This window comes from Psittacula echo (assembly GCF_963264785.1).
Source record: "Psittacula echo genome assembly, chromosome: 3".
In the NCBI taxonomy this organism is placed as follows: Eukaryota; Metazoa; Chordata; class Aves; order Psittaciformes; family Psittacidae; genus Psittacula; species Psittacula echo.
In genome coordinates this window covers 82,385,669-82,411,753 of record NC_137736.1, presented here as the reverse complement: position 1 = coordinate 82,411,753, position 26,085 = coordinate 82,385,669, and the positions used below count along the sequence as shown (strand labels likewise).

The 26,085-nt window shown below is 41.3% G+C and overlaps 1 protein-coding gene across 1 annotated transcript; it reads right to left on the bottom strand.

The window, feature by feature from the left end:
* Positions 1-5,592: 5,592 nt before the first annotated feature.
* On the bottom strand, positions 5,593-25,782 carry OBI1 (ORC ubiquitin ligase 1; the record flags this gene model as incomplete). Its single annotated transcript, XM_080613833.1, has 6 exons — positions 5,593-7,096; positions 13,956-14,044; positions 16,610-16,858; positions 18,510-18,601; positions 20,611-20,746; positions 25,711-25,782. The coding sequence occupies 6 exons, from the start codon at positions 25,780-25,782 to the stop codon at positions 5,593-5,595; spliced, it is 2,142 nt and encodes a 713-aa protein (XP_080469959.1).
* Between the last annotated feature and the right edge of the window lie 303 nt (positions 25,783-26,085).

The window sequence follows — 26,085 nt, the reverse complement described above, 5'->3', positions numbered from 1 at the left end:
ACAACTCCCAATCTTCGGATGAATGCACAAAAAAGTATTGCCGTGTCCTAATGAGGACTTTCCTTACATCAGCAAAGACTTGCTAATTACTGATGTACAAGCCGCAATAATTGCTTTCGCAGCCAAAGTGTAGAATGTTGTCATATTAAAAATTGAAACGCTTGATGGTGATGGAGGTCCCATGGTAGTTCACAACGTCCCGTTTCGGGAAAGTGCGGAGACCGGCGGAGCCAGACGTTCGGGAGAAAATACTGCAGGTCTCTTGCTAGTCAGGTTCCTCGCTCTTTCCTTTCAGCTATGCGGAGGGATTGAACCGCACAGCGGGAAGCCCCGCCGGCAAAACCCCTCCCGGACCGTGCTCGCTTTCCACAACGGCTCCGTGGGCTAACCCGCTGTGGCTTCCACCCGCGCCCGCGGTCTCTCCCGTTCCCGGGACACCGCATTTCGGGGGGAAGTGGCTGAAACACGGCGCCTTAATCCCCTCCGGGACATGGGGGATCGGCAGCCGAGTCCCACAGCGCGCCGGGATCCGCTCGGCTGCCGAAACCGGGAGCGAAGCCCCCTCCCCGGCTCCGCGAATCAAAGCACCTTCCGAGGGGCTGGGAAGTAGTTGCCTTGTCATGTAACACATTGCCCTGATTTATTATAAAATTTTAACGAAATCATGCATATTTCAACAGCCTTTAATCACTGCATGAAAATTTAATTCATGAACTGTAGCGCGTTTAAATAAATGAAGTGTTAATTCATTAGGATTAATTAATTTGTTAAAGGATTGTGTGCAAGGTTAAGGTGGAAGAAAAACTCTTTGTTAGTTTCGCGTCTTAATCACCAGGTTTTGTTAACAGCGGGGGGGGTGTGTGTGTGTGTGTACGGACTGGGGGGAGGAAACCCGCCCGAGGGTCTGCGTGGGGAGGGGGCGCCACAGGTGGGGGCAGAGCCGCCGGCTGGACCGAGCCTGTTCCCACGGGGGATCGTAACCTCGGCCTCCCACCGCCTGTTCTTCCCTAGGTGGGATCGGGTCCCCGTGCCCGGGTCGGTTAATTAACTTAATCCCAGCCGAGCGGGCGCAGGCGGGTGCCGGGGAGCCCCAGGCGGGAGAGGACGGTGACAGGCGCATCCCCGCCGCCACACTCCGAGCAGGGGATAAAGACTCCGCGCCGCCTCCCTAGCTGCAAGCCAGCGCGAACACTTCCGTCCCTTAAAAAATCTCAAACACCACCCCCCTACTCCCCCTCCCCTCCCCCTTATACTATTTCCAGTGAGGTTTGGATCACCTGTCCAGTCCCCGGCTTTCAAGGACAGGATGGCCTGAGAGAAGGACAGGGACGTCTTTCATCCCTACCCAGTCCCCATGCTTCTCTGGCACATTTCACCTGCTTGAAACTAGCACCTAATGATCTGATGACATCAGGTCCAAGTAGTAGCTGCCTCATGGATTTTGGCATTGTCCACCTGTCTTCCTTGAAAGAGAGCAGACAGCACCCAACGCAGCCTGTCACAGCACTGGAGAGGAGACAACACTTTCTAATGAGAAGAGATGAGAAAACGTCAAGAATGCTAAACTTCATTTGTTTTTCACCTGAGTTTCAACCCCTCCTGCAGCTCTTCCCTATGTCAGCTGTGCTTTTCCCTGCATTCTTCAGCTAATGAAGATGGCTTTTCCGGTTAGAGGTAAGTGACATGGAGGCAATAGCTCAATGTTGGGCCAAGAAGGCAGGACAGACAGGCCACACCTTTAGGCCAGGTCTGCGGCAGAGGACTGCTGTAAGGGACCAAGGCACAGGAAGGGCCAGACTGGGATAAGCAGCCAGAGGGGATTGTGTATCATCTCTGACTGTGTGCGATCCTTGGAATAACCGTGAATCCCCACATCAAGTTACCTTGGAGCTGCATTTCCTCACATCCAAACTTGGGAGTGGAGAAGGGAGAAGCCTCAGTCTGTTTGTATGAGATGGTCCTATGCCAAAAGCAGCAAGGAAAAAGCGTCAGCTTCAGGGTGTGTGAGACATTTAGCATAACCACAGTACAGAAGAGGTGTGTAAAGACTTTTTTTTCAAGCCTATTGGTGCTGGGAGTCAAAGGCAGGACTTCGATGCTGTGCAAGAATTAGGATTAGATTTGGTTGGTTTAAACCACATTTGAATGACATTTGGTGGGGGAAACAGTTGTGAAATGAAGAAGGGGGAAGGAAGTGAGACACAAGTTAGCACATCTTATATTGCATATACAAGGTATGTATTGCTCCCCTTATCCCCTTTTTGAAGATACTTTAAAAAGAGACAATAAAGCACATGCAAAACCAAGCATAGCCCAAGTCAGCACCTGGTGTTGGTGGTTAGAGCCATCCCAGCAGCCTTTGACCTGAGGAAGCAACAGTGATCAGAACTGGGCTCACACTGGGCCTTCAGGGCATCACAGAGGAGCAGGTCTCCTTCCCAAGTGTGTGTAGTTAAAAGTGACAATAACAGAGCAAAAACCTCACCCTGGCCTTCTTGCTCTTGGGTATAACCCAACAGATTCCACCTACAACAAACAGCAGTCAGTAGCAATCTCCCTCTCATGTCACCTACACTCCTGAAGAGCATTCTCCTGTGCTAAAACCTGAAGGTTGCCTTGTACTTAGTACAGTGTTATTAGATGAAGTAAAAATTTTATGAGCCATTAAATATCATTAGACATCATAGATCTGTACATCACTTTGAAACATCTATTGTCTTAATCAAAATTGTAACAGTTTAAGTTTTAGATCTTGTGCATTCCTGTTCTACATTACTTCAGAACAAGGTAACTATCATAAAAAATTAACAGCAGTGAACTCTCTCTTAGGTGCTTTTATTCAGAGGGCTTGGTAAGCGCAGTAATAGATTAAGCATGCACAGCATTGACAGAATGCAGCTTGGAGAACCGAAGCCCCACCTATAGCCAACAAACTTGTAACTGAAGAAACCCTACTCGTTACAAACAGCTTGAATTTTTTAAGTTGATATTGCACCAATTACTCTGTCAAACTCTAAGCCAAAAGGAAAACGATGTACATTAATCAAGTAAAATGTGGAATTTAGACTGTGGTATTTGTTTTAAAGGCACTCAATTAAAAAACCCAGAAGAAACCCCAAAATAACCACCAAAACCAAACCCTAGCCAAACAAAACAAGACCAAGATACCAGAATTCTGATCTGCTTCAGCTTTACAACTTGTGAAACATAAAATGCTCCTACTTACAGCACTGGATGTGATCACAATCTGCTCACGGTATCTGCAGCTGGGATCTGAGGGTACGAGAAAGCTTGGAAATCAAGTAATTATGGGTAACTATGATAATGTTCTTGCCACAGGGAAGTTACATTTGTGCTCCTGAAACCTTTCCAAGTGAAAAGCCTGTACTTGGCCTGAAACACGTCGCTCTCTGTCCCCACTTGAGAATAAGATACGAAATTTATGACTTTGATCTTCAGTTTCTTTTAACCTTAAGCTCGATTCTTGTATCCATTCAAGTCACATGACACGTAAGGTCAAAACACCCATATTGAGGAGCAAGCCCGTTCCAAAGGACTGGAAAGTAGTATGGAAATAACCCCCAATGTTCTTCTTTATTCTGGTTTGATTTCAGGTACCAGCTGTATTCATGCTTCCATCACTGAAAATGACTTGCGCATCAGAAGTATACTGGAGCATAAAATGAAGCCCATAAACGCACTCTCAACCTCACAATGAAACAAAGCAACCTTAACGCTTATTTACTGTGTATGTGTGACTGCTTTGCAATACAAGGGTGTTTTAAGAAAGTATTAGAGATATATTTTGAGAACCTTTTGCCTCTTCTCCCAAAGAGTTCAAACAAGGCATCATTTTTTGACTTGTGACTTTTGACTTATTAGTAAAACTAATGAAGTAAATTAATCAAAACCAGTAGCAGCCCATGCCTAGATGGTTCTGCTGTCTCCCTGATTTCTGAAAAATACATTAATAGGGAACAACTACATTTTCCTGTAAAGATTAAAATTCAGGTGGTATACTGAAAGCAGTACATGAAGGCACAATGCCACCCCTCCTATCACCATGAAAAGGCCCTTGCATGTATGGCCTGAATGGTGATTTTTTGGTAAAGCTCTCTCAAACAAGTCCCAGCTTAGAACGAACACACCAATCACACAAATGTATGCACACAGCACAAGGCGAAATGTAGTTCTTCAAACCACTTACAGGACTTCACTTTACAAAAGATAAGCCAGTCTGCTGAGGTTTCCCAAGTGGCTATCACTCTTTTCCAAGGGACACAAAGCAGCATATGGATTTTTCATATCATAGGTATTGATGAAGCAAGGATGTCCGTTTCTAAGAAATGCCATCAGAGGCCTATATAGAAAGAAAAACCCACATCTTGCAATTAAATATGCCCTTAAAAAAACTTAAACACAATAATGCAAAGAAACCAATTTTGCTCTGCTGCTTAATTAGGTCTCCTGCCTGTAATAGGCCATCACATTATGTTGACCTATGCAATACTTTATGGAAGAGTCACCTCCAAAGAGGCCGAAAGCCATTTCCATCAACTGTATCGATGCTGACACTGGAATGGTAATATGTCTAACAAGGAGGAGGAAGGGAGATTTGATTTTTTCCTGTGAATAAGCTTACATTTGTGTTTTACAAAACTTAAATATCTAGTTCCCAAATTACAAAAAAAAAAAAATAAAAAATAAAAAAAAAAAAAAAAAATTACACAGTTTCCCCATTCTTTTTCTCCTAATTCAATATTTGAGGCAACATCAAGGATTACAGTGCTTAGAACATGTTTTATTCAATTCACATAGAAAAGCATGCAGTATTAATGTAAAATGGTACAGTATTAATGTAAAATGTTCAGTGCACATTAGGTAAACAAGTCATTAGCATACAAACCCATTTTTATGGTCTATACAGGCATACTGAGCACATTTAGAATAACAATGCTTTTTGGGAACTAAATTAAAAATTGTGCTTAACTTCAAAAGATACAAGCTGTGTTTGCAGTGTTCATGAAGAGATGTTTTAACTGAAGTGCTGTAACCCTGAAAAGAAAGAGGCTGCTACCTTACACCCACATAAAACAAAGAGTTTCAGTACAGTACAGTGCTATGAAACAGTCCAAGCAGCAACATTTCCTCTGGGAGGTGAGTTTTATGGCAAAAGTGACATTGTTTTATAGCAATTCCATGAATCCATAGGATATATAGCCAGTAGCTGCCTTACACGCACAAGACAATCTTTAGGAATGGGAAACGTAACCTTTAAAATAAATTCTTACAGAAATGATTTGACAAGATTACTTGCAACTGTCCTGCTCAAGGGAGCCATTAGCTGTGTCCACAATTGGAAGATGATGTAACATGAAAACTTAAAATCCAAAAACCCACCCCCAAGCAAATAAAATGCCCGGCCAAAGAAAAGAATCTGAACTGGATCTTGCCTAGGAAAAAGCTTGCAACGGGGAAGGGACTGTTCAGATTTCACATAGATTGGATTGCATGGAAGTCATTAAGTTCACCTGTAAATATTAAACATTTGCAGGTTGACGACTTTGAGTCAAGTTCGCTTTCCAAGCCGAATCAGTTTTTGGTGGTTTTTGATGGACTAGCACTGGAAAGGCTGCTTTGAATTTTCCTCTTGGTTGACTGACTGACATTTTTATTTTTCCTTTCAGCTATAAAGGAAGACACCCAAGGAGGATTAAGCTGATTGTGCAGGTCAGATGGCATCTTTAAAAAGCAGGAACCAAACTTTTGTTCCTCAAACAACCTTTGTGAGTTACTGAATAGGGAACTCTGAGAAAAGTCTCTTTGAAATGAACAGTTTGGAGGTTTGATTCCACTAGCCACTGTGGTTTGGCCTGTAAACAGCGGAAAGTGGTCATTCATATCCAGCTCAGATGGGGAGAGCATGGAAAACACAGCAGGTTTCCAGCCAGTTCTGTCAACTGCTGGATCGTTTGTCTCTGGACACTTCATACTTTGTTCCTCATTCATCTCTTCCAGTTTCTTCTCAGATCCATTCAGAAGCTTAGAGCACTCTGTTGACTTTGAAGAATTATCAAGATCAGAGGACTTGAAATTATAGCATGGACTCTTGCTGTTGTCTGACTCGGACATCATTGAGTCCAACTCAGAAATTTTATCGAGGTAGGCAGCATCCATAGATGCCTCGCTAGAGGTTCTTGTGCGATTCATTTCAGAAGAACAGAGAGTATGCAACCTCTTAGGTAAACAAGAACTTGTTTTATCACTGGACTTTGCTGATGTCTCATCTGACTGACCAGCTACTGAATTTTGCTCTGATTCATCAAAATCTAAGTTCTCGGCAAAATTTGTGGGGCAGGTCCCCCAAAACCCTGATTTTCCTGTAGTAAAAGAGTTTAGCTTCTTTTCGTTATTACAGCTGCTTGTGCTGTGTTCAGGAGAATCTTTGCTGCAATCATCTGAAGTATCACAAAACTCTTCAAATTTCAATTTTCTCAGGAATGCTGATGGTTTCCTCACATGTTCTTTCCCATCAGGAGTGTTCAACTGAAGGCGACTGAGAGACAGAAAAGGAGTGCACGGTGGTGGAAGATCATAAAGTTCTTCATCCTTATATGGGGTACATTCCTCAATTTTATTCCACTGCTCTTCTAAGCAGGCATCCATATTTGTAGTATTTTCATCCAGGAGAACCCCATGACATCCTGGAAACAGTTCTTTCTTTGAGGCACACTGGGTATTTGAGCCATTTGAACCCTCTTGCCTAGAAGAGCTTAAACTGGTTTCACCACTTGTCAGCTGTTCAAGACTGTCAGGACTTTGACTGATAGTCAAAGCTTTTTTTTCTTCAACTTGGGCTTTCAAACGTGTTGCATCTTCACTGCTCTCAGCTCCTTTAGCATCTGTGGGAAGCACTCTCTCACTAACAGTGCTCACTGTCTGGATTCCTTTGGCTGCATTTTGCAGCTGTAAAAGCTGACACTCAATTTCTTCTATGTATTTATCACTTCTTTCCAGTGCCTTTTTTAGACGGTTCATTTCACGTTCACTTTGTTCTACTTTGGACTGAAGTGCAGCTACTGTAAACCTACCATATCTGCAAGAAATAAAAAAGAAAGAAAATATTAAGGTAGAAAAAGACATCCTCATGGCGCTTTGCAAGCTCATTTCACGAAAGAACAAAGCTATTAAACACTGTGTTAATTCAAAAACAAAAGTCAAAACTTTTCTCTGCTAGTTATGAAGAAAAAAATAATAAAATCATCATATATAATGTACAGGTGGAGGTGAATACCCGAAAAACCAAAATTAAACTATTAGTGGTAGTAAGGCAATAACAAGCACATTACCCTTCAAGGGGCTGGTTCTATCAATTCAATTCAAATATGCATGAAGAATTATCCCCTAAAACAATGGCAAAGATTTATGATAACATTTGAACAGTGGTCCACATCTTGAAATATTTACATTCAATCATTTTCCTACAGTACAGCCGTGTTTTACAATACATTTCTTACACAATGTCACCTTGTCAAATATAAAATGCCAGTATGAAATTCAGAAACTGCAACAGTCCTTTGAGGTGGTTTAAATACTTATGTAGGCCATTTCAGTTATATTCCTGTTAGATATACAGCTTTTGTGGATGGTACTTCCACCTGCTCCAGAGCTACTTGTTTTTTGAGCTTTACAACTGCAGCAATCTAATTTCTTGACTCCAATACAAAAAACCCTGCCACTTGTGGTTTGTGAAACTTGCGAGTTCGTGATGCTTCGAGCTTCAGCACATTTTCAACCACCAAGATACGGACTTGCCTTTCCCCCATCCTTCACCAGCTTTCAAGAGTGACCTTCCCCAGAGGGCAGGTGAAGGTTTCAGCTATATGCCCTGACTAATTCTAACCTGTCACTGACAGGTAGGCACCAGGGAATTTCCTGCTCCATCCGAGGCTTTCAATTTACTGAGAGAAAAAACAATTAAAGTTCTGGTATTATTAGGAAGGAGGGAAGGACCTGCAGCCACCCTACAACTCTGACACATAAAGTTTTATATCACAAAGAAAAGAAGTGACAATTCTTTATGTGGGCTTACACTAACCTCCACGTTACAGCATAAGTTTATATTCACTCTTCCAGCACAAACACTGCCTGGTATTTCCATTCTGTTTCTTTGTCTGTCTGTCCACCCTTCCTTCAGAGTCATAGGGAACTCCCATTCCATTTGCCCTATCTCATTCCCCTCACCTCTTCGCAAAATGCTCTCACTGCAACCCTTAAACCTGTGCTACAGTGAGGTCTGAAGGTGGTGTATCTGTGGCCTATGACTATGCTGACAAAATACCCATGAATCTATGCAGGCATTTCCAGCAAGGAATCAAACTATATTTTGTTTCTGTATTTTGTTTGCTTCTGAGCCCAAAGCAGTAGGAAACTGCTCTATGCTGACAATTACAATACAATTAAGGAGGCAGTCAAGGAAAGGAGTAGAGGGTATCACAAGCCCCAAACAAACTGGGCACATGTGACATATTTCACCATTCAACTGCTTCTGCACATTGAAAGGACTTTGCAGATTTTGGTGTAGATGGTTCAGCAAAGCAGGGCACAAGCAAAACCGTTCCTGCTTCCTAGGGTAATCTGTAAGTATTTCTCTAACAGACTTGTTCACACAACCTTACAGGAACAAACCCTACAATGCTTAATAAAGGATATAAAGACGATACAAAAATACAATTTAGCTTAATAACCAAGTGAGAGATGGGGAAAAATGCTTATGTAAAATAAGCAAGATTTTCTGGAGTCTGCTCTAACAAACACTTTGACATAAAAATTAAACATGTGTACATTTATATGCATACCTGGCAATTCCTTTTTAATGGAAGAACAGTGTAATATGTTTATTTAATGCAAATAGCATTAGTGACAGACTGAGATTTGCTTATGAGGAAGAAGCACTGTATTCTCAAGTGCAACTTTTATAACAAGTCCTCAGTTTATAAAAATACAGTATGCTGTTCAAAGGCAAATAGCATCACTAATATGTTAATTGTTGCAGAGGGATATGCTTGGGAATTTCGGTTTTCAGAAATGGAGCGTATGACATACTGCCTACAAACAGTAACCTCTGTAGTTAAGCACCAGAACAGTAGTGACTTCCTGTTTCTGCATTGAGACTTGCATCCATTTATTTCCCAAATTTTCAAGGACATGGATACTTAAGACAGTCATATTATAATGCACATATTTAAACCAATTACTCCAGACCAGAGGATGACATAGGTGTTTTAGTGACTGATATGGCAGGTCAGCAGAGAGCTTAAGAGACATATATATTTTGGTTAAAGAAGCCAGAATCTTCTCCATCTCCCCAAACCAAACCACTGTTCTAAGAGATTTCCTCTTCTTCTCCCCTCAGGTATATAGGGAGCTGTATCATAACCAAAAAAGTTATGCTCTGATGACAGTAATAATAGAATGCAGTACAATTACATGAAAATAAATTAAAGTTTGACCTCACACTCTAGATAAACTATTTTTACCCAAAGGATACGTACCACTTCACACATGGTAACAAATTGATACATTCTTAAGGAGAAGTTAAGGTATTCAGTATACAGGTGGTAAAAAGCACTTTTCATATCCTCATGCCTGAATAATGTCTTTTGAGTGTTAGGGGTCTTGTTCTTCAGTTGTATCACTTAAACAACGAGTTTGTATCTCATTGCACTTGTTTCAAGTACATCTTTTCCACACAAAGTTGTGGCCACTCATAAGCAAAGAGAAAGGCATTTCAGGTGGGATTTGGTCCTTCAACACAAACACCTGGTGACATTTTAGATAGCCTAAGGATCTTTACATGACTGCTGGCCTCCAGCTATCACTCTGTAATGGAATTTGGTTCCACTGAAAAAGTGGTTCTGGCTGTAGCCTACTACTGCTTTCCATCCTAAATTGGCAGATTAAGTTGCCTGACAGAAGAAGAGTACAGTGGTTTCTTCTTGAAGAAAGTAATAGAAACACTTGCTATAGCTATTTTTTTAAGCTTGTAAAAGAACATATTATTTTCAATATAAGCAAATGCTGGCCAGTAATCCCTTCTATCACACAGTTCACAGAGTACAAACTAATCTGAAGATGCATGGCCTTCAGAGAAATCCAGCTCCTTCAAATCACATGAGTAAGACTAAGTTTTACTGCTTGTTGGATAACTGCAGAGCAGCAGGATTTGAACAGAATAGCCAAGTCAGGTACATTCTTTGTATGAGCATTTCCTTTCACTTAAAGAATTTGGTGAATTCAGACAAATATGCAAAGCTTCTCAAAGCTTTTTAATATCTTTCAGTGAAGCTGCACTGGTCTTCCAAATAAGAAAGCCAGATTATATATATCCAAGATTGGTGAATAGTATGGGACAGAAAGGATGACTTCAGAATTACTAAGAAAAAAACTCACCCAAACAAACAAATCAAACAACCAGAAAACCCACAAAACCAAGGAGTGTGACCTGAATGCTCTTACTCACCCACTTAAGATTTAGCTCTTTGTGTCTGGAATGGGTGCTTCCTCAGGATTTAATGTTATGACTCAAGAACCTAAAGCTGTTTTGAAGGCTACTATACAGCATTTTCTCTTATTCACTTTTAAGGCCACACTGCAGCTGGTCTTTGAAAATGGTCAGTCCTCAGGGACAGCAAGCTTGTGAGGAGGTGAGAAAGTAGCCCAGGTTTCTATCAAGGAAGACAGCAGCATTCTTATCCCCTGCACCCAGGACAGTGGTTACCAGAAGTCTGTTTTCAGACTCACTGAAATGCAGATTGAATCAAATAGTCTGGCACGAGTGGAAATATTCTAGTTAGATAAAAACTGTATATTGTACAGAATGACCTGAAAAGTCAGCAGCCTTAGATTTCAGTGTGCAGGCACCTGAAGTCACAAAGATAAACGGTAAATCTGAAGAGGGAAAAAAAATCCCCATCCCCAAAACAACAACAACAAAACCACTCATAAAACCAGAGAAAAGAGATAACACAACTATTTTCTGCATGTTACAGATAGTTTTTCATACTGGGATTTTAACTGGCAGAAGAAATTAAATATTTAGGGAAATGACTCCTAGGAAGCCTAGAAGTCTGGTTCAAGCTAATTTGAATCTAACCATTCATAAAATACACTATACCCTGGAGTAGATGGACGTGCTAGTTATTTTCCTTCAGGTAAAAAGCAAACATCCCTTTGCCAAAAATGCTTTTAGATCCATGCTTTTAGATCCATTGTGCCTTGCCAATAGACCTAAGAGTTTTCTATTTTGAGTAGATCTGGAAGTAATAGGGCTATATCATCCTCTAAAACTTAAGTTTTAGAAGTTTTCCTGTTCTGCATCAGGAAAACGGAAGTCACTAAAAATTTCTCAGGAGAAAAGGCAAACAAAGAACAACCAATAACCTCTAAACAATCAGTCTATTTTCTGGAGAAATGGGAGACTAATGGAGATCATTGGTAAGAATTAGAGCAAGAAACTTATCCCTATTTGCTTTTCAGACCTATGTCCCAACTATACAATGGTATGGTATTCTGGTGAAGGTCTACTCTTAAAAATGTTTCAGAAAGAAGAGAAAAAAAAAAAAATCTAATCAATCAGCATCATCAACTAAAAAATTGTGTAAAAATCCCCGACATGGCTGCAACGTCAATTTTATTGATATAAATGACATTTTTCAGCAGGTTTTAATGGATATGAACAAAGAAAAATAACTCAAGACTATGATAAAAGGAAAATTTTTTATTGACCACTGAAGAAGGGCAATTAATTTTTTTCCTATGAGGTCAGAAGTACAGTCTGTGTTACAAAGGGATCATTCACCTGCCATCAGCACTTCCTTTGCTGTAAAGCAAAGCCTACTAAAATAATTCAGGTTGTGATACTTAGCTTCAGTGTCATGCACAAAATGAACTATATTTGGGGTAAGAGAATTGAATACTGACGAAACCTTTCTAAAATAATCTGATACAAGTTTTAGTTACCCAACCAGTTAAGCATGAATCTACCTGATAATCTGAAGCTGAGAAACATATGACAAATGAAACAATGGTAGTGACACTAAATTACAAAGATCCAATTTAATAGCTATTTAAAACTGCACTAGAGAGCAATTCAGAAACTCTACCCCAAAATTACCTTCTGAGCAATTCTGAATAAAGTATACTGAAACAACTGTACTGGCAAATCAGTGTACCTGCACAGAAAAGCTTAATTATAGTGACACTGTCACATTCTGATGTTTATGCCTTCAATTTTGATTTCACAAGCAAGGTAAGAAAACATTTACTGCAACCCCTGTTCAGCGTATGAAGCCTAGTTGAAAGACCTTTTAGGTATTATCAAAGTTTGCCATCAGAACTGGAAGAACATTTAAAAAAATGTCTCAATATTAGGTCTGGTCTAGATACTGGCCAGACTAATGACTACAAGGATGAAAGTTAATTTATAAAATCTGCTAACAACACTAAGATGGCAAAGACTGCCTACCACCTGATGAATGTGACTGGAATTCATTAGAACTGTTTTAAGTTTGACATGTGCATCAAAACTGTCCAATTTCCAACATTTGCTATATCTGTGCTTCTAAAGAATGAAGTGGCTGGCTAGTGTTTTATGCCACATTGGCAAAAGATGGCAAAATAATCAGCTTGCAACAAAGACTAGTTCTTCACATCCCCTCCTCTCTGATATCTAATTTTTCTGAACAACAGGATGGTAAATCTAGAAGAAACAAAACTCTCCAGTGGGGAGTTGACTTGACATCAGTAAAGTAAAAATCAAGTTAGATTACCTGGTCTCTTCTTCTTTTCTAGGATGCATTTAGTTATATCTATTTACTTTTCTAGTTTGCCATCCTTGCCAACTCACTCTTGAATCTTATGGAAAAAGACATTCCATGCCATTAATGCCCACTCCATTGCCAAGACCTTAAACAGGGCTCTATCTCCCTTATTAGAGTACTTCAGGGCAGAATGTACTTTTATGCCTTCAACAGCATAGCACAAGGATCATGCATCTTCTTCCCTGTGGTCTCAAATGACAAGCAGTACGGCAAGCAAGCTCTCTATAAGGATGAATTTCATCTTCCAGCAAGTGAGTTGTGAACTAGAACAAAATCCCGAGAGCTCTCTTCTGACATTACACAGGTGCCCCAACCCTCTTCCTCAAAAGCACCATATAAACCTTTGGCCAATGCTGCTCTTAGCTTTCTAAGTTCTAAACCAATGAGAGGAAAAAAAAGGTAGAAAACCAAAGAAAGAAAGAAACACAACTTAAAAACATGAACATGTTGCTGCACTTCCAAAGCACAGCAAAGTGTTTGCTTTTCGAGGTTGTTGTCACTGATGTTTTAACTGTTTAAGAGTATTAAACACAGGTGTCCGTTTTGAGAATGATGGTCTCATGCTGCAGAAGCTTGATTCTACACATCCTGCTCAGACACAAAGCTACCAGGGAATTCCCTTGAACAGGGAGCTTAAGTCCACATAACAAACCCTGAAGGCAGCAAAAGGAAGAACAAACCAAAACCAAATACAAACAACCAGAACATCTGCAGATAGTAACAGACCTACTTTGACTTTATACTACACTTAGAAATAACCCAAAACCAAAAATAAGTTAACTGAAGAATTCAACTAATGAATCCAGTCCTTCAATATTGGCCAGATAACACAAGGAATAACACTTGTAGTCATGTCATACTCCTTCACTGTAGACTTCCTGCTACTCTGTAAGTTGATTTGTCACCACTTGCTGCTATTCTGTAAGTTATATTTGTGACTCAAGTCTATGAGGGTAAAAATTCCAAAATCCACATATGTAACACCATGTACACCACCACGGATTCAGGTTAAAGACCTGCAACAGTTAAACAGTCTATAAATAAAATACAGTAGCTTTTAAAATATTCACATACTTTTGGGGTGATCTATTATCAACTTCAGCTTTTAGTCGCAAATTCTCTCTTAAAAGGCTATTGTTTTCCATGCTCAGTTTCTTATTTGCCTAAGGAAAAGAAAAGGAAAGAAAATAAGTAGAGAGTAAACCAGAAATTACTTCTAATATTTATAGGACAAGCAGTTTCTCCTTTTTTAAAGAGACAGAACTAGAAACGTGAAGGCAGGAAACAGCCTTCAGACAAGACCACCACTTAAAAGCCATCATGGGAAATGGCTTGCAAAACTGAATAGTGAACAGGCATTTTTTATTTATATTCCCAAAATACATCACAAGTGTCCTATCTAGGGAAATAAACACAGCTATGTTAGTTAGCACAGAAAGGCATTAAGGAGATGTACTAATGGCAATTCCATGTTGTTTTTTCCACGTGACTAAATATGTTAAGTACATTAACATTACAATGTGCAGGTATCAGCAAAACTAATGTTGAACAGCTTCCCCCACTCCAAATTAGAGTAAGATTACTTTGTGTTTTTTGACTTGTTTTTAAAGCATAGTTATCCTGTGGATGTAAATCCATTGCGACAAGCTATTTGCAGTCCTTCTTCACTTTCTTCCAGGATGTTGTGATTAAGACTCCTGATACACAACCCTTCTTACTCCTTGAACTGAGGTCAATTCCTTTTTCTCAGTTCAGCAGACACCCTGAACAAGACACTTCATATAAAAAAAAGTTCTCTTGCCTCTGTGTTTCAGAACAATCAATGTCACTACCCTAACAAGAAGAAAATACTCTGAAATTCATAGTCGGCTCAATCTCTATATGCTGAAAACAGAATCACCAGTCCAGGACTTGTAAATCACAGCCTCAATTAGATGCCGCTTCCACTGCATAATGGAAGTATGATCTAGAATTAGCTACAAAGAAGGAACCACGCAACTGGGCTCAGGAGTGAAATGTACTTTTTCAGAAGGATCAAACAGTGTGAGAGGCAGAAAACCTTATACAGACAACCCCATCAACCTCTCCAGGTGAGGCGAAGAGAATAGGGAGAGTAAAGAGAATGGAGCAGTAAAACCAAACCAAAACCAGAACATCACCACTCTCAACACCACAATATTCCTAGGGGCAGAAAGCGTAAATAGAGAGTTCTGATAAAGAAGGAATGGGAAGGGTGAGCCCAGGACTTGGGTGCCTGGGTGACATGTCAACTATTTGGTATTTAAAAAATAAAAGCACAAAAAAACTGTCCTGAAAGCAATGAGTAAGAATCCAGGATACCTCAGTACCAAAGGAGCATGAAACCATTTGACAACATGGCCAAGACCTTTCTCTCTCCAGAGACACAGTCTCCTCAGCCTCACAATCTAATAGAAAATTGCATGACTTGCATAGAGTTGGTGGGTAGGGCATCCTCCGCCTGGCACATGGCAAGGCAAGACTGAACCTCTTTGGTGTCCTTCTTCCTGAGAGTGCTCTACCCTCCAAACTTGTAACCTGCAAGAGATCCCCACTTGCAGCACAACATCTAGATCAACGAGTTCATGTAAGTGCATTATTTATGAGTGTACTTTGTCTAGTATTTCTACTACTGGGCTCCTATCACCACTTCCATACTTGTTACAACTCCACTCAGTAATAATGCCTACTTTGAGAATCTCTGCTCTAGGACATTAAATGATAAAGGTGACTGCTATTTCTTGACTCAGTCTGGTTTTAGACCCTGTCTCACTGGGAAGATATGGGTGGCTGAAGCTCCCGGGTCAGGTACTTTAGAGGATAAGGCTTCTGGTTCCAGGCTGAGGGTATAGGGCAAAGAGTCACTTTTTTTCAGTTGTGACTGAACAGCTTTTGCTTTTCAAACAAACAAACGGAGTCCTCCAACACATAATGCTTCAGTTTTGCAGGAGGCAACTCAGGATTGTTAATAGAAGAAATAAAGGCAGCATTTTGAATAAATGTAAGTCCAGTTCTTTCCACCTTGCTTTTCAAATTAATCTTGAAATGTCACTCTTCTTCAGTGTTTGAGGTGATCCTTCTTGTGACTGCAGGTAGATTTTGCAAGATATTTTTGTTTAGACGTATTTTTACATGACTATCTCTTCCATCAATCCTTCTGCAGTATCAGGTTTTCTCCTGTATTAAATCCAAGATGTATACAAAAGCCGCGGGTTCCAGTAAAGGATCTTCTGGTCATAAAATGCTGAAGCTTGTCTATTTTCGGTCAAAGGGTCAAGTTACTCTGTCTCAGCAAATTGCACCAAAAATATTGGCTGGCAGGGAGGGCAATAGTGCAAAATCTACCTCAGCCAACTGTACTGTGCTTGGCCACTGAAAGTTGTAAAATAGATATATTATATAGATTATTGCAAGCCTGAAAAATCTGGTCATCAATACTGGTGACAAGTGCTACTATAATCCAATTACCCAGCCACAGAGTGACAGAGGAGTTGAAGAAGAGTCACATACAAGACTCACTAGAACAAGCAATAACATCTGACACTTGTGAAGGCTTTATGGAAATAGTATGATACACCAACAGTCACTGGAATTCAATTTTTAACTCTTTCTTCTGGATCTATGACCCAAAGGTCATGCTAGTTTGCACTCCCATTTAACTAACATAAAACAGTTATACTACAAGGTAGCTGAAGAAATGTATTTATCACCTCCTTTAGCTTTTCCATGTTATTCATCATTTTTTCATACATATCATTGGCAGCTTTCAGCTTTTTGCTCCATTCCTCTGGGGTTCCTGGGCCACTGGTCCTTGCTTCATTTGCTGACTGGCTAGTTTTCTCATTTTGGCAAGACAAAGCTGATACCGTAGGATCCAGAAGAGATTTCAGCTGTGTCTGTAAACTATGATTTTTACCTCTCAGATCTTCCACTTCTTTTTGCAGGGATTCTATTTCATCCTAAAGGTGTCAGAAATTCACAGGAATTAAAATAATGTGTGAGATTAATTAAATAATACTGGCAAGTTCCCACAGCACTTCAGAAACATGGGTTCTGGCAAGCCCAGATGTATGCCTTCACTTACACATATATCTAAGTATGTTTATGTATTGTGCTCTAGGCAGGATTTTAATCAACCTGCACACTCAAGCATAGTGAAGGTTTTAGTGAAGGGAATCCCTTGACTACATAAAGGACCCTGAACAAACCAGCGGGCAGACCAAAAGCTTCAAAGCATTCAGCAACATGAATCTATTATTAGGGCACTCTGTGGGAGGATTTCCTGTATTAAGAGTGTTCTTAAGGTCGTCTTCTGCTGACTCATTTGCTGTTATTTGAGAATGTTTCTCATATCATTCTGAAATATCACATGTTCAGATGCTGAAAACCTCAAAATTCAAAATGGACAGAATACTGCCTGGAAGAAGCTGCTCCAGCTATGCTAAAGTAGTAGCAGCTTAGGAAAGACTCTCAAAATGCAAAGAACAAAGCTCTTAGCCATATAGTTCTGAAGCTACAGAGAAGCATAAACCTTCAAAAGCCTCTTGTTAAAGGGATAAAAGAAAGAATTCATCCTGAAAACATGTTTTCTACACTTCACCAACTTAAATATGTGAGTTGTGCAAGGTCAGATTACTAAAGGAGGCCACGTACAGCATTTACATAAATCCCAGGCATATTTGCATGAAAAACCAGGCTTCCTCACCACCATTACCACCAGCAGGAGAAGAGTAATTTTAAATTTAGGGTTTTTGAAGAGATTTATGTTATCACACAGATAGGCATAGGATTTTGGAGTTGATTCAATAGAGAGGCAGGAAAACTCCTTTTCCTGACTCCTCCTTTCATAGCGGATGAAAGAAGTTGAGCTACAGGCAATCTCATCATAAAAGACAGCCCTTACTTCCCCAGTGTTAAGGATATACAAAGTGCCCGTTTCCTTTCTCCCATTTTCCTCCCTGAGACAGGTTTCCATACAAAATATGGGATGTCTTCACACCGCTGCTACTAAGGAAACAACAGATGAGAAAACAAACTAAACATATTCCTTATTAACAACTTTTCACCTTGTTCCTAAGAGAATATTTTTTCCAGGAGGAAAGTGGAGATACACTTCCGAGCACTTACTTTCAGGAAACAAAAAAGCAACAATGATAAAAATTAACCTATGCCAGAAGGTTACTGTAGGCAATATTCTTTAAGAAGGAATTTAGTATCCCTGAGCAACAGGGAATTACTTCGGGAAACGTTTGCATTTGTATCGAAGACAAAACAAAAAGCCCCCAATGCCCAATCTGCATAAAGAAAACCATTCCATACCACCTGGGGGTGGAATTCCCACAAAACTATATCATTGTCTGTGCCTGCCTACTTATAGCATATAAAGAATAACATCATGTCTTTAGCAATACCACTTCAAACATCAGCAAATGCTCCCTCATAACCTTAGCCAGAAGCCAGGATTTTAACACAGCTGAGTTTCATGTAATTCCAGTATAAACTTTTACTCAAATTAAAAGCAACAGGACTCAATGCAAAAGGACCAGTTGTATGCAGTAATTTAACAGCTGCAGTTCATCTGCAAAGTCACAACACTCCCCATGTCCTTACCTCATATTCTTTGTGGAGCAATTCAAGCCTTGTTTTACGCAGGTGTTTTCTGACTGTCGGGCTAAAGACAGGATCACTTTCACTTGTTCCTCCTAAAGCAGCATAGGATGAAATAAACACTAGCATTGTTTATTTCTCAGTCAATTCAATACTAGGCATTCACTTTATAGCGCTTTTCATATTATCAACTACAAATACAGGTAACATTGAACCAATCATTGTGGTCACTGGCTCAATGTCCAGTTGAAGACCAGTAACGAGTGGTGTCCCCCAGGGATCGGTGTTGGGACCGGTCTTGTTCAACATCTTTGTCGGTGACATGGACAGTGGGATTGAGTGCGCCCTCAGCAAGTTTGCTGATGACACCAAGCTGTGTGGTTTGGTTGATACGCTGGAGAGAAGGGATGCCATCCAGAGGGACACGCTTGTGAGGTGGGCTGATGCCAACCTGATGAAGTTTAACCATGCCAAGTGCAAGGTCCTACACCTGGGTCAGAGCAATCCCAGGCACAGCTACAGGTTGGGCAGAGAAGAGATTCAGAGCGGCCCTGCGGAGAAGGACTTGGGGGTGGTGGTCGATGAGAAACTGAACATGAGCAGGCAGTGTGTGCTCACAGCCCAGAAAGCCAACCGTATCCTGGGCTGCATCAAGAGGAGTGTGACCAGCAGGTCGAAGGAGGTGATCCTGCCCCTCTGCTCTGCTCTCATGAGACCTCACTTGGGAGTATTGTGTGCAGTTCTGGTGTCCTCAACAAAAAAAGGACATGGAACTGTTGGAACAAGTCCAGAGGAGGGCCACGAGGATGATCAGGGGACTGGAGCACCTCCCATATGAAGACAGGCTGAGAAAGTTGGGGCTGTTGAGCCTGGAGAAGAGAAGGCTGCGTGGAGACCTCACAGCAGCCTTCCAGTATCTGAAGGGGGCCTACAAGGATGCTGGGGAGGGACTCTTCATCAGGGACTGTAGTGACAGGACAAGGGGTAACGGGTTCAAACTTAAACAGGGGAAGTTTAGATTGGATATAAGGAAGTTCTCTACTGTAAGGGTGGTGAGGCACAGGAATGGGTAGCCCAAGGAAGTTGTGAATGCTCCATCCCTGGCAGTGTTCAAGGCCAGGCTGGACAGAGCCTTGGGTGACATGGTTTAGTGTGAGGTGTCCCTGCCCATGGCAGGGGGGTTGGAACTAGATGACATTAAGGTCCTTTCCAACCCTAACTATTCTATGATTCTATAATCTATGACCACAGAAGATTTAAAGTAATTTCATTTTCAGAACAGGTTAAATGGGAGTATCTACTAGTGATGTTTGGAAGTCAAAATCCTGCCTCACAACAGACAACTTTTGAATTTTTTAACTTTGTATTTTCCTTGACAAAATCCTGTCTTATTAAAGACCATCCATTAAAACAGAGCTAAGAGGGAGGAGTGGGTTGGGGAAATCAAACATATATTTAATTAGTACAAGACAGGGTGAGTTTCTAAAGTGAGGCTGTTCATATATATTTTTCTCTCAGAACCAACTAAAAGAGCTGACATTTTATGCCAAATAAAGATCACAATATTTCCTAGCTGTGGGGAAGTTGGGGTCCTCACTCTGGTGTTGCAGCTTTGTCTTACTTCTGTGCTAAAAGACATTTTCTTGAAAATAAAGCACAAGGGAAGAAATGCTGAACAAAACAAAACAAAACAAAAAAAAAAAAGGGAGAGGGAAGAAAAAGACCATATAACTCAAGATTCTGGATTTAAATATCAGCTAAACGCTATTCTCTTAGGTCAACCGGTTGCAAAGCATACATAGAGTAGTTCAAGCATGAGGCGTGGAGTTGTTTTTTTTTTTTACTGTCCAACCAAGATTTAAAAAGCAATCATCAAAGCCATGGGGCACTTGCTGCCTTTGAATAATCTAGGCATTAATATACATGTTATTTTTGGAATTTTTACCTTGTAGCTATTATGTATGCTTCTGGAAAGATTTCAAGTCAGTAGATGCTGGTAAAAAACACACAGAGGAAAAAAATACCCAGATATCTTCAGACTCAAAAGAATTTCCTCCGGCAGTAAATACCAGAAAGTTATTTCAAAGCCTAGAGTTGTCCTTACCTATAATTTCCTTGCAAGGATTTTCAGGTGTGATGGGAATCCTGCAAGCTGGGCACTGATTATTGTTCTTCAGCCACACTTCAATACAAATAGAACAGAATACATGGCTGTTGACACAGATGACTGGGTGACGTACCTTTTAGTATTAAGGGGAAAAAATGAAAACAAACAGAAATACACTATGAATACTTTAAAACTCTTTCAGGTAACAGAATATGAAAACATGCTACTGCACCACTCAATGAAAGTCCGGTCTTGTAGAAAAAAGCCCTTGTTTCACAGGGCTAGCTAGTTGTGACCTCCTGACTCACAACACCAAACCTCCCTACTATTGAAGGCACCAAAGGTTTAACAGTTTTGGAAAACTAAGGTCTTGATTCCAAGAGCTCATTAATACACAATATGGCAGGCACCCTCCCTTCCCTCCACAACCTCCAGGAAATGCAGCCAACCACTCTAGTGAAATGCATTTGCCTCCCAGGTTGAAGGAGACCAAAACACATTCATTAACCAATTTCTAAAAGTGAGGCAAAGAGGGATTGCTCCTGGCAACAACCAGCACTTTGCCTTGGAAGAGGTGTCACTGAAACAGACAGTGTTACAGATTAGCTTGCACATAATCAGCTTCATGGAAATCAGCTTTAAAGAGGGTAAGGGCCAAAACCACAGAGCAGAAACATGAACCAGCAATCACTAATTCAAGCCTCCTGCTAGATATGCATTGCTACTAAATAAATTATTACCCAAGAATAGGGCAGCTAACTGAAGGATTAAATATTCCAATCAGACACAGATCCTTTCAAGAAGCTTTCCCTCCCCTTCCCTTCCAAAACAGAAGGGTAAACAAACTTTTAGAAAATATTAATGACAATGCATTATTCTCTCTTGTCATTTAACTATAAGCCCTGTTTGAAAGTAAGTATGCATATAGTGACTAAATATGATACAGAGATAAAACAACTTTCCTCTCTATGCTTTGCTGCAGCTTCTGTTACAGCTTACTGTAATACACACACTCAAATCTCTTAAGACAACATTAGTATCTATGTTCAGGGTCTTAGAATAATTATTTGGTTTTCCTCCACCCTTAAGAAATGTGTCTAAGAAATGTGTGTTGAGGCACAGAAGTATCAGTATTTATTACTCTAGATTCTACTGTGTTGCACTTAAAGCCAAGATCAAGAGAATCCTTTCAACTTTAAAAGAAGTCCTCATCATATCCAAGATCTTCCTCTTTCATTCTATTAGTAATGCAGTCAAACTAAAAAGTGAAAATAAAATATTGGCAGGAAGAAGCAAGCAACTGGAAAGGACAGCCAATAACCACTTGGAAAAACAGATTAGATGTGTCCTGCAGTAATCATACTCATATCATCAGGGCTGCACACGTTAAAACCCAACCATTTTACCACTGAAATACACATGTATGTGAATCAAGGCCCACATCTACCAGCCTGTTCTCCAATTTACTATTTATGTCTCTGTCTCATAACACAATTCACAGTGTTTTTAAAACCTCTCACATAACCGTCCTGGGAGACAAAGGATTTATCCATACACAAACAGAAACCCAAGTTACCAAAGGTGTGAACAGAAAGAGACTAAGCAATTTCTCCAAGCGTCTGCACAATTTCACCAAGCGTCTGCACAATTTCACCTCTAATTAAGGAGGCTTTTTTTTTTTTGCGATTAATGCAAGCATTAGCACACCAATGCTTTGGGAAAGTTTAAGTATTACAATTTCAATTACATATATAAAATCTTGCTATTTACTGCTTTTCTTTGCCAGAAAAGAGCATTCTCTAGCTTTCCCACCAGCAGCTAGAGGAAAAAAAAGCCCCAACTTCTTCTCTAGCTAAACTTCTTTCTGACTCAGAAGCAGCCCGAGAATAGTTATATGGAGGGCGATGACAAGACACAGAGCAGAATAATGTAAGATGATCCAAACAGGAAAAGACATTTCAGGAGCACAGGTGTCCCCCTTGTGGAGCAAGAGACCCTCAGTTACCCCAAAACTGACACGGAAGCACACTTCTTGCAAGTGAGTGATTACTCCATATCTTCAGCAAAACAGTAAGTCACATTTATTACTCTCCAGGGTACAGTGCTTCTGATTTACACACCTTCACAAGCTTCATTTCAGGGCTGAGGTTTATACTTTTGTTGTCTCAGGACCCACACAAAGCAAACTGCACAACAGCAGAAGCTGCTATTGAAATGTCACACAATGGCTAGAAGTGCTGCTGCCCTTCACTCAGTCCCTGAGCCACCGACAGTGACAAGCCCCGGGGGTGGAGGACCAGGACATACTCATTACTAAAAAACCATTTCACTTGAATTACAGCACAGTTTGAGTTCCTTTATCAACCATAACGTCTAGAAAGACTACAGCTTACTTGAGAAGGCTTGATCAGCTAGCCGGTTCTGAGCTATTTCCTAATTCCCCCCCTCCACCAGTCAATTCCTACACAGATCAAAATCAAATCCTGTACACATCTATGCTGCTCTGAAGGCACTTCTGGACCTTCAGGCAGCATTAATGTTCAAGCTGGCACACTAGTATCAGTGAATGCATCTGCAGACATCCTAAGGGGTTTCAAAACACACAAAATTGTGTGCTGAAGCCCAAGCAAACTGTCAACACCAAAACCTACAGGAGAGACCTTCAGCCATCCTAGGACAAGTGAACCTAACAAGCCTGATGCAGGTGGCTTCTGATCTGACTGCTAATTATGAATACAGATATTACAAACACAGACTGTGTTAAAAGAATATTCAGGTAAGAAACATGAAATTTATCCAGGCAATTAACCCTGATTATAAATGGTTATTTGCACATCTTGTCAATATACTTCACAACACTGCTCACACTAACAAAATGGGCTAATACAACCCCCCTCCCCCCCCCCAGGATTTCTGCTTCATTAAAAACAATGAGTGGTTGGTATTATTGAATCAGTTTCTCCTCAATCTCTCTTTTTCTTCCCTTACCATTAAGAACAGTGAACAGTTCCTATTTCGCAGTCAGTTCTTTGCAAATTTTGCAAAGATAGCAAGAAGTACATTTTGACTCTTCATCAGGGACCATAGCAATAGGACAAGGGAGAATGGGTTTTAAACTTAAACAGGGAAAGTTCAGGTTAGATACAATGAAGAAGTTCTTTACTGTGAGGGTGGTGAGGCACTGGAACAGGCTGCCCAAAGAAGTGGTAAATTCTCCAACCCTGGCGGTGTTCAAGGCCAGGTTGGCTGGAGTCTTGGGCAACACAGTCTAGTGTGAGATATCCCTGCCCAGCGTTTCCAACCCTAAATATTCTATGATTCTATGACTCTAGGGTGGGCCTCCTACTCAATTTGAAGCCTCTGCTACAAACCACACAAATAATTAGAATCTGTCAAACCTTCACAACACTTTCTGCTGCCCCCTACAAGAGAGGGCAAAACCAGCAAGATTTTTCGCTTAATTTTTTAAATAAAAAAAAAAATATTTTCTTCCTCTAACCTTACTCTTGAGAAGAGCTTTTTCTGATAAAGTTTTTCAGTGAAGTTCCAAACTAGAGACAAAGATACATATTAAAAAAATTCCGACAGCCAGAGCTGTCAAATTTGGCAAAATTTAAACAACTTAATCCATCTAAAAAGGAAAGTATTCAAATACTTTATCACAGATATCACCAGCAGATTCACTTACATAATGTTAATATATTACCTTAGTACAAGATGCCGAGTAGAGCATGGAAATCTCTTCCAGTACAAGTCAGGAACATCTATTCCTGGCCAACTCCAGAAGATAAGTGGAAGTGTGAAACAGCGGCTTGAAATAACCCAGTGGCTTTATAGCCAAATATGAGTGAATACCTAACAAATCTACCAAGTGTTTAGATTAGAAAGTTACTAGGATCAGATTCAAATAGCAAATGCGTTGTCAGTACGATGTTGCTCTCCTCTTTTTCAAGAGTATCCACTCGATACAGTAAATTTGTATTCTCCTGCCTTTTTCATTAAACAGATAAATAGGAGAGGTAACAGGACCACAGCCAGGAATTCTTGCTCGGCTTCCACAGAAAAGAAACAAAATGACTAAACATGGTAACTCTCAGAATTAAGATAGAAAAAAGGAGATGTCCAATGACTTTCACTACCAGTACTACACATACTTTCTATAGCAAATGTGTCCATTCTTTTGTTATCTCCAGCAGAAAGGTGTGGGAGTAAAGGCCACATGAGGTAGAAACTAACTGGATAGTAAATGCCAGAGTACAAACATAGAAGGCTATTTCTTCCCTTGTAATCATTGTTGTGGTTGAAGAAGTTATTTTGTTCTGGAGAGCAAGGGGAAAAAAAGGAACAAAACCGCCAAATACTGGGGAATGTGCAAAGAATTTGAGAAGCAATTAGTGACAGCTATGAAATTAGCTCTGAGGCTTTTTAGAGACTAACAGACTAATAAAAGCCCTCCACTTCCCAAGGGAGAAGAGAAAGGGGCCAAGAAAGAATCAGAAAGAGGAAACAGAAACTTTTTTCTCCAGATTCTTGCAGTTTTGTGCAATACTTTTTAAATCCCCTTGGTCACACATCTCTTTGGTCCACTTGTCCTCTACCACACGGCCCCACGCTTAAATACAAACCCACCTAGCATTTTAAGAGATTATTCTGCTGATACCGGAACTGAAAAAAAACAAGCCCAAAACCTCCACCCTGGAGCCACGCACCCACATTTCAGCACGGACGGGACTTCGGGGCCTTCAGTCCCTTCTAACAGCCGCTAGGAGAGGTGGGACGCACTTCCAACTATCCCAGCGATGGCAATAAACCTAGCCCGCAGCCAGGAACGGCACCCCTGGGGGGCGAGATTCCCTCCTTCCCGAGGCTGGGACCCTCACCACCCGATGAGACCCCTCCTTGGAGAAGGGACTCCACACCCCAACTCTTCCCAACACGGAGCCGCAGGCTCTCAGATAAACCCAGTGGGGCCAGGGCTGCGCGCCTCACGGAGGGGCGCCCCGCGCAGCCGCTGGCCGTACGCTCCCCCTCCCTTACCCACCAACGGGCCGCCCGGAGGCGGGGGCTGAGGGGGAAGGGCAGCGGCGCCGCCGTTACCTTCCCCAGGCAGATGTGGCAGGTGATGGGCAGCGTGAGGGACAGCGTTACACTCGGCCCGTGCTGTGCCATCGCGGCGACCCGGCCCGGCCCGGCCCCGCCAGCACGGAAGTACCGCAGGCGGTGGCAGCGGCAGCAGCGGCCCCCCGCCAGCCCCGCTACGGCAAGTCGGCGAGGCCAAGCCGCAGCCCGGCAAAGGAAAGGCGGTGCGCGCTTTTGCAGCGCTCCCCTGGAGGGCGGGTGGGAGCCGCGGCCCCCCCACGGCTCTGACGGCAGCCGCTGCCAAGGGCCCAGCCATGGGTATGGCCAGGCTGCCTGGGGGTCCCGCGGAAGTTTTTGGCCTTCCTGAGGGGAAACACGGTGCCCTTCGAGGAG